Source organism: Lepisma saccharinum, chromosome 13 (genome assembly GCF_977018435.1).
Source record: "Lepisma saccharinum chromosome 13, izLepSacc3.1, whole genome shotgun sequence".
NCBI lineage: Eukaryota > Metazoa > Arthropoda > Insecta > Zygentoma > Lepismatidae > Lepisma > Lepisma saccharinum.
In genome coordinates this window covers 6,938,414-6,951,652 of record NC_139241.1, presented here as the reverse complement: position 1 = coordinate 6,951,652, position 13,239 = coordinate 6,938,414, and the positions used below count along the sequence as shown (strand labels likewise).

At 36.6% G+C, this 13,239-nt stretch overlaps 1 protein-coding gene across 1 annotated transcript in view; it reads left to right on the top strand.

Moving 5' to 3' along the window:
* Nucleotides 1–12,660, top strand: part of LOC145996862 (uncharacterized) — a 28,631-nt gene extending 15,971 nt beyond the window's left edge. The window contains exons 2-3 of the mRNA XM_083133403.1: nt 1,158–1,472; nt 9,803–12,660. Of these exons, the coding sequence (XP_082989529.1) occupies nt 1,219–1,472; nt 9,803–10,931 (1,383 nt within the window). The 5' untranslated portion in view covers nt 1,158–1,218 and the 3' untranslated portion in view covers nt 10,932–12,660. The remainder of the gene's footprint in view (nt 1–1,157; nt 1,473–9,802) is intronic.
* The last annotated feature ends 579 nt before the right edge of the window (nt 12,661–13,239 follow it).

Below are 13,239 nucleotides of genomic sequence, written 5' to 3'. Positions count from 1 at the left end.
CTGGATTTTTGGGGAGGGTCCAGTCCATGTGCTCCTGACCTCTTAGCATTGCCATTGTTTATTATTTGTGCCTAAAACATTTATGCTAATGAACATATGTATGAAACACTATGAACAGGATTGATGTTTTCAATAGTTACAGGACTAGACATAATACAACGCTAGAGCTGAGCCAATACAAATGCAGATGTATCGATACCAGCTGATAACCTTTATGGCATCTTGGTCTTTCACTGGGGCTGTAAAAATGCCACACGATACATTTGCAGAGTCCTGCACAATTCGAAGATTCCATTGATTTTCCACAAATATTGTGTGGAAAAATCTATTTTGTTTGATTACAGAAGAGGTATTTAATAGTCTTATGTAATTCTTGAATAATATAAAACAAAACTATGATAAATTGATGCTCATAATTGGAATGCAATCCTTACCCACAAATATTAATCAATATTTTGAACAAAGTTTTCACTATTACAGAGTTCAAGCATTGGTATCACCAGGGGTAGACAAAATTTTAAAAATTCAGTCACCAGCCCTTTTTTCTCAGAAGTAGACATATATTTTTTTGCAAATACAAGCTAGGAAAGCCATGAATCCAACTAAACATTTTGAAATGTGACCGTGAAACCTTTAATTTTATAATTAATACAAGATTGGATTGGATGTAATTAATTCTTGCACTGAAGTGGCCTTCCTGAAGAAGGTTTCACGGGTAACATAACGAATAGCTATGCAAGGCATTCTAATATGTGGCTGACTCTAACATATCACTAGATTTAAAATTTCATGTAGCAACATTGCAAAATTTTATAATGGATTGCAAAAATTTATAATGGCATGTTAATATTTTAATTTAATGACACACATGATAGTGAAAACACATAAACATGAAAAACCATGTACTGTACTCCTTATTTAAAAGAAAAAGGTAATGGGAATTTCCATAAGTGGGTTAGAATTATTAGAAAAATAATAGAAGTGGATTTGAAAATTCAGGTACCAGGTGAAAGTATTCAGGTGCACCCTGTAGTTGTCTACCCCTGGGTATTGGAATCTGTGAGAATGTGTACAGGGCTCAGTTGAAAGAATTGTCAGCACAGATCAATAGTTACAGATATAATTTCGTAGGTCTCATGTACTGCTTTTGCTTACAGATGGTACAAGCCTTGAAATTCGTCTAAGCAGTCATAAATTTGTTGCACCTGAGAATGAACAATGGAAGATGGCTTAGTTGAGGCCGAACCAACAATTACATTAATTATCAAGAGTGAGCTCCAACTTCCAGAAGATACCATATCACCAGAGACAGATGATGCGAAATCTGATGCCAGCGACCAACTAGTTTTCCCAAATGATGACACAGCTGCTGGTTGTAGCGTTGTCGAACAAGAATTGTTACCTCCTCATAGGGAGAAAATCGAAATTATTGATGAATCATATGAAACCACATGTTCACCATCGTTATATAGGTAATATATATTGTTCATTTATTTCTTAACTTCATGTTGTAATATCAAGCTCTTGCCTTCTTTACCAAAACAAACTTAATAAAGAGCCGGCCCCCGTGGTGGAATAGTTAGCACATCGTGCTATGATGCTAGGAGTCCCGAGTTCGAATCCCGGCCTGGGCATGGATGTTTGTGAGTGTCCATTCATCAATTTCATCATGTCATCACTCATCTCCATCTTTGCAAATTAGCCAAAAGTGGCAAAATAAAGCTAAGTAAAATAAAGCAAATCAAAATAAATAAAAAAAAAACTTGTGAAAGATGTTTACAGTATAATTAAAATGGAAGATTTTGTCCCCAGAATTCACTGTAATTGAAAAGTATACAGGTTTGCTATGCATCTTGAAAATGGGGAAATGTCAGGGAATTTTGTAGATCATCTGGAATTTATGTGCATGGAATCTGCATGAGAAAAAGTTGCTAAATGAATAATTGGTTCATTTCCACTTCCGAATTCAGTTCTTGCAATTCCACTTCCGAAAAAGATTCAGTTCGAAAACGTGTTCCTCTCATCCTTATGATTCTCAGTCTGGTACAAAATTACGGTTTCTTGCAATTTCAGTTCTCCACATAGACTCCTCGTAGGTAATACATTTAATTTTCACTTTTTGAAGCTAGGTTTTAGAAAGAATACGATAGCAAAAGTTGTAGTCCAGTTGTACTGATTGATAATTAAAATATGTTGACAACATCATCACAATTACTGGAAAGGTTGGTGAAGAAGAGTTTATCATTTTTAATATTATCTTTCATTTTACAGATGTTGATCTTGTTAGCATTTGCATTTTGATGTAGCAAGATTATAATGCAGGTAAATTTTATGTAACAAACGTTAGCCTGACTGCTATCTGTTGATTCTTCAATCTTCTTTGTTCCTGAAAATTTTCTGTTATTTTTGATGATGCAGATGTGTTATGGTGAAATAATGTACTTTTGTATTATATCACCTCACATGTTTGATGCCGATTGTAATTTTTTTGTATAATTTGTTTGCAGCGAAGAGCGAAAATGTAGACAGCTCACAACTTTAAAAGATAAATCCACAGAATATGAACAGCAGTAGTGGCTGCCCCCACAACCCCCACAATGTGGTGGGGCAGGATGTAGGGGCCCCGCAATGTTTTCCCTGCACTCCTGAAATTTTTATATAATTTCAGAAATTCAACACATAGTGCCGGTTATTAAAAAAAAAACAAAAAAAAAAAAACGAAATAGGCAAAATGTAGGTCTACAATCACAAAATTTGAACTCGAAATTCACTGAGGTGAGCACTAAATAGAAAACCCCGATCGGTGAACTTTGAATATGTATCAATAGAGTTACTGTACCTAATTTACGAGTCAGGAGACACCACGGGCAACTTCACGACTGTTTTATTTATGTATTTATTTTCATGTGGAACATGGTCGAGTGGGTTCCCAGTAACATATCCTAAGACAATGTCTGCGATAGTAAGCAGGGCAGGGCGTATTGGCTCAATTAAAGAGGCCATGGCAACTTAATGTGTGGGCTCTCAGAAATACTGTATGAAGTTACTTGCTCCCATATCGCCTAAAATAGGAAAAAAAATTCCCTCATCTCACTCCTTTACAGATATACCGTTTGTCGGAATCTTTAGAGTATAAATTTGTTATGAATTCAGTAGGAAGATTAAGTTGTTCGGACAGTCTTTTTTTTTTTTGCCATGCGAACAAGGAAAATTGGTAATTCATGAACTTTTACCACTAACATTAATTTATGTGTAGTATTTAAAATGTAACTTCTCACCAAATGTTTTCAAAGTGGGCCGAAGTCTTTTCATATTCAAATAAGAACCGAGACAAATTTCCCACATAGTTCACACCTGTTGAGTGTTAGAGATTATGTTAGATTTTTAGCTATAGTGTGATAGGGTAGTTTAATTTTGTTTCAATTGTTAAACACTTCAAGAAGGGGGGGGGGTTAGCTAATTGTTGTACATCCGTTACCCTCTGATGTCATCAGTAATATATATATATATATATACGTTGTAGTACTTCCAATAATTTTTTTACTAAGGAACCCCCAATGTAGTTTACGTTTATTGCAAGCATAAGAAAACAGTTTTTCGTTGTGACGTTTCAGGAGAACACGCTCCCTTCATCAGACATTTATTTTCATTTTGACTAAAGATACAGTTATAACAATGGTTAGTAATTTTTTAAACAAAAAGAATCCCTTATATAATGGATGTTGTCAATGTTACCCAGATAGCATGTAAGTTAACTATGCTATGCTATGTGGGTACATTGTTGTAATATAGCAACTTAACTGTGAAAAGAAGCAGTCTGTTTTTTGTTTTTTAATGAATCCCAAATATCATCAGGTAATTCAAATTCATCATTGTTTTCACAAAGTTTCTTGATGTTTTCTGTTACATTAAATTTTAAAGATGGTGTCTTACCCTATTTGTGAAAAAGAAAACTCCATACTGGATCTATGTTACCATTTTCATTATTTAATTTATTCCAGTGTTCTTCTGCAATGAACGAAGCTTCCCAGACATTCAACTCTGTGTTTCCCGTTAATCTTTTTAAAACCCTTCTCTTTTTAATCAAATGCTTCTCTTCGGTGATATGAGTTGACAAACCTGTTGTTGGGTTTAGATTTATAATGTCCAAATCGTGTTCGTGCCATCTTATTGCCATTTTCCTTGCTGTTTGTCCCACATAATCCTTTGAACATGAACAACTTATATTATATATTCCTGTGGTTTCCACATCTGGTAGAGAGTTTCTCATTTTGAATTCATTAAATGTACATTCCAAACTTCTTGTTGATTTAAAAACAATTTTGAAATTAAAACTTCTAAAAATTCTTATGCTTGTAATAACCGTAAACTACAGGAAAATAATTCTACAATGCAAGCAATGCGTACATACAAGAAAAAGTTATTTCATGCGGGAGCTTTTTATCTGTACCTTCACTGCCTCTGTTGTGGTCTCCATTTATTCAGAAATTTCCTTTGCATCTGCATCAAAGGTCAACAGCTCCCAAGTTTTGGGAACGAAGGAGAGTTTCATTGATTCGGCCGGGACGGAATGTACATACTGTAGGCACTGTGATTGAATATTCTGCACTTTATGTGTGATATAAATATCTGTATAATCTATAGCAGTATGGAGTGTGTAAGGGATGATGTCAGTATCAGTCAATTAACACTTCAAGATATATTTTAAAAGATGTAGAAAAATGTAGTATTTGTGTGATATTTATAAAGTTTGTGTAACGTAATGACCCCTCCCCTATCTTATCCCCTTATCTATCTTATTGCTGCAGGCTGGAAGAACGAATGAACTGCCTGCCAAGCGTTGGAAACACTGAACGGTGAACGAGGGAAACATGAATGGACAGGGCACCTCCTTAACTGCCCAGAGACGGCTACGAATTTTGCGCGTTTCCATTGTGAGGGGACCGTCCCTTGCCTATGCTGTAAATATTTGGGTCAGTCAGTGACGTCACGTCTCCGGGGCAGAGCCGAGATTGGACTCTCTCCAACAGGACGGAGAAATATATTAACCTCGCACAGGGTGCATACCCTGTAAGTCTGGTTGCAGCAACGTAGGGGTTGAGGGAAAAAAACAAAAAAAATATTTACACGTATATACCGATCGTCTCTTCAGATGAACTTTTTATGTTAAAATTGTTGTGGGGCAGTGCCCTAGTTGCCCTTTATGTAGCATCGCCACTGCAGTTTTTACAATGCTCAGTTAGAGACAACAATGATATTGTTGTATAACATTATGGTATCTACAATGCGGCCAGTTTCTACAATCCTGTTGTTGCATTATCGTTATTTCAAATGAGAAATCAGCACATTTTTAACAGCATATGATTCGACAAAATGTCATAATGTTTTAAAGGTCGCGAATATAAGATGCATCCAAACTTTTCACAATTGAAATTTGAATAAAATGTGTGGCTTATATTCGGGGCCAATACTGTATATTCTTTCACTTCCTTTTTCATTGGGGAGGATAAAAAAAATATATTCTACAGCATCCTCCTCCTGCTCCAAGGTCCTTTGACTTGTTTGCCTCCTGCATTGGAAGGTCTGTTCATAACGACCCTTTTGAGCAAGCTGAGGTGGTTGTAAAACAGTGACATCATACTAATGACAGATCGCTGTGGAAAGTTTGGTATCTGCTAGATTTAGTAAGAGAAACTTGTTTCTCTGTTCTTTCCTTGCGCTTGTATTTGTGTATTTCCAGTAATTTTTTTATGTGTTTCATATTGTAGTGTCTGGGTGACAATAAATAATGTATCGCTGTGCTGCAAGCACATAAATATATATATATAAAAACAAAAAATTCCCATATTGTTTACCACATATTTCCGTCCGATGAGAAGTTCTGAGCAAATGCTATTGAAAGACAAATTTCAGGTTGCTATTTTTGTTTTTATACCTGTGTGTTACGAATGTGATTTATAATCCGAATTAGTAGGAATTACAGCAAAGAAGAGTCTGAAGAAAGGCGCCGTTCCTACAGTGATAATCCCAGTTACACTAGCTTAGTGACAATAACAGTGTTCTTACAAGACGTGTGAAGTTGGGGTTGTCAAATGCGGACTTTTTCTTTTTATGGAGTATAATATCTGACTACCATTCTGGAGACTCGGGTTCGATCCCCAGTAGGAGAACCGGGATTTTTTGCACATGTTCAAGCGGCCCCGGCGCACAACCAGCATCGTATAAAGTGGGTACTTGGAGGAAACTCTGGGCGATAAAATCGATACTTAAAGTGCAGCACATTAAGAGCTTTGTTAATAAATTTGACATGAAAAATGGAAAGTGCTTATATATAAACCTCTATCCCCGAAATTCAGATAGTAAAATTTCCGAATCGAGATTTTTTTTTTTTCGGAATCTGGATATTTTTTGGCCATCCTTAGTGTGAAGGCAAGATTGCTAGGAAAATGTTCTGAGTAAGTGTGTCTGTCAGATCAAGAACAAGAATCTTGATTACTCCTATGATTCGTCTGTTCAATACAGACACGTATCTAGAAATATGTTTCGGGGGGGAGGGAATAATAATCCAAGTGTCTCAGGAATAATAATAATAATAATAATGTTTTAATTAAAATAATTATATTAAATCAAATTGATACTAATTACAATACTTAAATTAATATTATATTATTATTATACGATTAGATAAAAAGACTGTATAAGAATAGATATATAACAGCGCATATTCATTACGTAGCTTACCTGTAGTTAAGATTGGAATAATTTACATAAATGCAAGTGCCCTGGAAATGAAATTAATGTCAAATAGATGAAGAATTGAATATTTATCGAATAACAAAAATGATGTTACATGTAGTTTGAGAAAAGTAAGTTTCTGATTAATATTTTATGCATCTTATTTTGAATAATAATGTACATAAATTTTCCTTGTAATGTAATTCAATGCCGTATGATCCCAATATATTCCTTGCCTTCTAAAATGTTCAAAGAGAATTAATAACCAACGATTATGCAACAAATGCTAATATTTTAATTGCTTAATTTTTGCACTTAATTAGTCTTTCGGATGGGGAGGGGGAGTTTGGACCCCTTAAATACTTCCTTCCTGCTCTGATTAAAGTAAGTTTCTGATTAATATTTTATGCATATTGATTAGTAGTGTACATAAATCTTCTTTGTAATGTCCTTCAAAGCCATATAATCCCAATATAATCCATGGCTTCCAATAAGTTCAGAGGAAATTACACAACAAAGGCTAAACGGATATATTTTTCCTTATCTAATTTTTAGTACTTGATAAGTCTTTCAAGGGGGGAGGGGGTTGGTCCGGACCTCCTGGATCCCTCTAAATACGTCCTTCGTTCAATACAAAATGAAAAAAATAGTAAATACAAAACAACAGAAAGTACTTCGTGTTTTGTCAAGGAAGAACATTATTTTTTCCGAATTCTATATTTGAACCACAGGATCCAAAAATTAAAAGGAATGAATACCATCAAGCAAAAACAATGGATCCACTGCTGCTCTTTTTCTTTCCAGCACTAACCGTGAGTAAATTTGTGATTTTGCTTGCTTATAATTTTTTCTATGCACCATCACATTCATGTATTCTGTGTAAGTTGTGTTGCGATGCTCTTCAATATGTGTTTTTCTCTTAAAAACAAGAGCGTTAAATGCTTTACAGTGTTTGAAATAGCAGATACTCGAAGTCTCATCCTGATGATGTCACAGAGATCCTGCTGGGGCTGTAAACATGCGGGCTGAAAAGAAGTCGAGTTATGACCATACCTTCAACAGAAGGGGAAACTAGCAGTCTACGGATCTTGCTCCTCCTCCTAACCCCCCCCCCCCATTGAAAAGAAACTGTATGATTAACATACGTACTGTGCATTATATTTATGCAATCACCATTTTTTAAGGATCAAGGGATCCCGGGTTCGAACCCGGTGGAGGCACATAGTGGTTCGGATCCCACTTGAAACTGTAGGTCCAGTCCCGATTAGCCTTACTGTGCATAAAGTGGACTTAAAACACCAAATCAATCAATCAAACCATTTTTTAAGGCTTCTGAAGATACATTTTGCTGATTTCCTGAACTGAGGACAGAAACGTTATTTTACAAGTTTCAGGTAGATCAGGGTGGTTGGTCACTGGGAATCACTTAATCCAGGAATTTAGCTTGATTTTTTGGCTCTGGGAATTATGTGTGAATTCTGCTTTGCAACTTTTATTATTCCAAATGCTATTGAATTTATACATATTTATAAATGCCCTCGGGCAAGTTTTTCACAGTGTAGTTTTTATTTGTATTGAGTAAGGAAAATAAAGCTGCCTGGAAAGTAAAACAGAATTCCCTCAATATGTTTACTTTCTTACTGAACTTTAAAGAACAATCTGTCTGACAGACTACAGATTATTGCAAACTAAGATATCTTGGAGTTCATAAGGAAAAATGAGTTTGAAATTCTCATACAATTAACAATTTCTTGTAGATTCACACATCCCACATATCCGCATCTTGAATTAAATATTTTAAGTTGGCCTATATAGTTTAATTGAATTGAGAGAATTTTTGGATATATTGCAATTACAAGGACCCTTATTAATATATTTGGGCCTCCTCCATGGCGCAGTGGTAGCGTCTTTGCCTTGTAATCAAGGGGTCCCGGGTTTGATACCCGGTGGAGGCACAAGTGGTTCGGATCCCACTTTAAACTGTAGGTCCAGTCCCGATTAGCCTTACTGTGCATAAAGTGGACTTAAAACAGCAACTCAAACACTACCTTATTAATATATTTGTGTGTGTATCTCTGTGGCTGTTGAGAGTCTGTAATACTTAAGATTGAAATGGAGAAAACATCTGCTCGTACCCTTGAATTTTTGGAAAGTTCACCATGAAAAACGGAAAGTATTCTTCAAGTTAAAATTAAAATTCTAATTTTGGGTGCATCAGCAATTTGGCTATTTTGCACCCATCATGTTATATGTGGTCCAGCTCCAGCCCCTTACCATAACCAAAATATAATTAATATAACGGTAATGTCGGACTAAAATTTTCTTACTTGGTTTAAAAGCTGAGGCACTAAGCACATACAAGGACAAAAAATAGGATAACACGCACACAACCTTACAAGGATTATACTGCCAGCCCCCGTGGCAAAGTGGTTAGCACATTGCACTACAATGCCAGGAGTCTCGGGGTTTGAATCCTGGCCTGGACATGGATGTTTGGGAGTGTCCATTCATCAATTTCATCATATCGTCAGTCATCCCCATCTTCGCAAATTAGACAAAAGTGGCACAAGAAGCGAAGTAAAGTGAAACAAATCAATCAACATGGATTATACTGGCCGTACGTCCAGATGCCAGAGTCTCGTTAGTCTGTGGAAGTGAGGTTGATAGTTGGGTGTACTACCCTTACACCACAGAAATTATACTTAAATGTATTATGGTCATAGAATGGCCACCCTGCAGGAGGTCCTGAATTGAGAACATTATAAAAATACAGAGTCATTACAGAAGCCTTTACTGAGTCCAATGCAAATTTTATGACATGACAATTTCACTCGAAAATTGAAGGATGACACATTTTATTTTGTAACTCAAGAATAATCAAAATGTCACTTACCATGTTACCATGTTTTACACCCGAGCCCTTCATATAATGAAACCACATTACTTTGAGTAGAATTAGATGATGATAATGATCATGTTGTTGACTTGAAAAGCACTCATAGCATCAATGTAGATGATTTTCTGTGTGATAGCAATTGCCAATGATTCCTCTGTATTTATTTTCCAGCCATGTCCAAGGTCATCAGCTTGGTCAACAGAGTAAGCATGTTTTCCAGTGCCAGGAGTGCTTCAAATCATTTTGTCGGAATCGAGATCTGGAGGAACATACACGGAGCCACACAGGGGAACGTCCGTTCATGTGTAAAGAGTGCGGAAAATCATTTTCAACAAAGAGGAACTCCATAATACACATGAGACTTCATGCAGGAAGTAAGTTTGTGTGTACATACTGCGGGAAGAGCTTTTCTGCAGAAAGACACCTTGCGAGACATTTGCGCAGGCATACAGGTGAAAAGCCTTTCAGCTGTCTCCTCTGTGAGCAAGCCTTTTCATCGAAAGACAGCCTCGTGGCTCACACGTACAGTCACCATGCAGAAAGTCCTTTCAAGTGCCAACATTGCGGAAGAACATTTTCTAGGAACCAAAGCCTGCGAGATCATACGAGAACCCACACGGGGGAGCGTCCATTCTCGTGCAATGAGTGTGGAAAATCCTTCACTAAGAAGCAGACTCTCGTGAGACATTCGCACGTCCATACTAATCCTCTTGAGTTCACATGTGCAACTTGCAGAGAGAAATTCTCCACAGAAGTTGAGCTAAAGATTCACAAGGTTACGCATGCGGAGGGTTCGTATCAGTGTGAACAGTGTCCGAAAGTTTTTGTCAAGAAAAAATACCTTAGAGCACATATACATACTCACAACAAAAGCCAGTTGTATACTTGTGAAATCTGCAACAAGGATTTTACTCTGCAGTGGAACCTTCACACCCACATGAAGATCCACACGGGTAATTTTCGTTTCCTGTGCGACCACTGTGGAAAACCGTTCTACCATAAGGGGCACTTTATAGCTCACGTGAGAGGACATACGAACGAACGCCCTTTTCTTTGTGATTTGTGCCACATGGCATTCTCGACTCAGAGTGATCTGAAGAAACACACGAAGGTCCACACTCGAAGCCCTGCTATCAAGTGCCATCATTGTGATATGACATTTTCATTGTCTAGTACTTTGAAAGCTCATGAAAGTTTTCATACAGCTAAACGCTTATTCACATGCCAGGTATGTGCCAAATCTTTTGTGAGAATGCAACATCTAAAGAAGCACATTGTGCAACATGCTGGAGTTAGTTGATTTTGGGGTAAAGAAAATTTAGAATCCTTTAAAATTATATCAGTAATTTTCTAAACCATACAGAAACTCCAAGTTTGTTGATATTGATATATATATATATGTGTGTGTGTTTGTTTGGTTGGATGCTAGAGGTCCCAGGTTCAAATCCCAGCCAGCCAGCCTTAGTGACGGGGTGGTTACCACATCACGCTATGATGCCAGGGGTCGCAGGTTCAAATCCTGGCCTGGGCATGGATATTTGTGAGTGTCCCATTCATCAGTCTCATCATGTCATCATTCATTCTCATCTTCGCAATTAGCAAGAAGTGGCAGAAATGTGAATTAAATAAAATGAATCAATCAAAGAATCAATAATATTCTTGAAGACCTGTTTCAGACATATTTTTTTTCATGCCAGTCTGTGTAATGGAGTTGTTAGAGTAGCTTTCTGCAATGTCAGTAGACCTATGCAACCCCTAGAAGTTTTTTCTTCTCTCAGCTATTTTACCAATTCTCTTTTTCAAGAAATTCAACATTCATGAAGAATAACATTTCCAGACTCTTCCCATTGGCGTAGTGGTAATGTCGTCACCTTTTAATGAAGGAGTCCTGGGTTTTGATACCTAGTGGAAGCCCGTAGTGGTTCAGATCCCACTTTAAACAGTATGTCCAGTCCCGATTACCCTTCTGTGCATAAGTGGACTTAAAACTCAAATCAAACCAAACATTACCATGACTAGGGTTACAAGACATCCTGTGTTTCTGAGACAGCTCTGTTTTTTAATAAAATAATTCACTTCCCTAAGAAATGCTTTCGAGATGCTTATTTGTCCACTTTGATTCCTTTTAAATGAGAAATAGTTTCTATTATAATTCTATTCTTTTGAAGTTGGCAGCCCTGCTCCATTGTTGTAACTTAAAACTACAATGATGATACAGTTCTCGGTTGTATTTGTTTCCAGCCGTGTACCAAATTATTTCTTTAGACCTCTGAAAAATTTTGCTTGTAGGCCTTTCACCCACCCAGGACCGGCAATGTTCCCATTTCAGACCATAGAAAACTTGCAGAAAACCATGTTTGGTTTATTTTACTTCACTTTGCTGGCACTTATGGTTAATGAGGATGAGTGATGATATGATGAAATTGATGAACACCCACGTCCAGGCTGGAATTGAAACTCAGGACCCATAGCATCATAGCATGCTGTGTTAACTGTTTCACCACAGAGGTTGCACTAAACACTATTAAGTGAAAGCACTTTTGAATATTGATGAATGCCTTTATCAATCTTGCTTGTCTTTTGTTGCAAATAAACGAGGAGTGTGGATTGTTTCCTATCCAGTATTGCAAATAGTCAGTTAAAATACTTGAACAGAATGAACCAAGAACTATATATTAGGGATGGCCAAACGGATCTGGACAAAATTCGGATCTGGATCCGATAGTTTCATATCTCAATCCCATTATAATATTACCACACCTTAAAAGGTATTATGATCTTCTATTACAAAGAAATTTTTCATTTGTTAGTCCTACAAGATTTTTTTCAAGTATTGTTCCTAAAATAATTTGCTATTCATCGGCTAACACACTCATGCACAAAAATAATCTTACTTGTTTAACATAAAATGTCAGAGGTGATTTTGTAAATGCTATTGAAACGAATATGTATTCATTCGAATGTATTGGAAATGGAAACACACATAAATGTGAGACATTCCATTTTAGGATGAAACCTTTAACACATTTAACAAGATAGAAATGTTATACAAAAATTATACAATTGTTCTACAGTTACAGTTTTAAAAATTAAAATAAAACATTGTAATATATGTATTGTTATATAATTACAAAGTGTAAGACTAACAAGGGAGGTTATTTAAGTGTCCCCCTCCAATTTCCATGAAACTTGACAGGTGTCTAGAGGGGCCCAAAGGAAGAAATACATGTTTTTTTGTTTCGGCTAAAAAACTGTTCTAGGGGGCAACCCCTCCCCCCTTCCTCTATGTCAAGATGAAAACAAATTGAAGTGAGGATCTGACCCCTGTGTCCTCTCCGATTTCCATGAAACTTGGCAGGTGTATAGAGGGGCCCAAAGGAAGAAATATGTGTTTTTTTTTTGTTTCAGCTAAAAAACTGTTTTAGGGGGCAAAACCCCCCTCAAATGTCAAAATGAGGACAAATTGAAGTGGGCATTTGACCCCTGTGTCCCCCCTCCGATTTTCATGAAACTTGGCAGGTGTATAGAGGGGTCCAAAGGAAGACACGTGTTTTTTTGCTTCGGCTAAAAACTGTTTTAGGGTGCAAAATCCGTCTCAAATGTCAAGA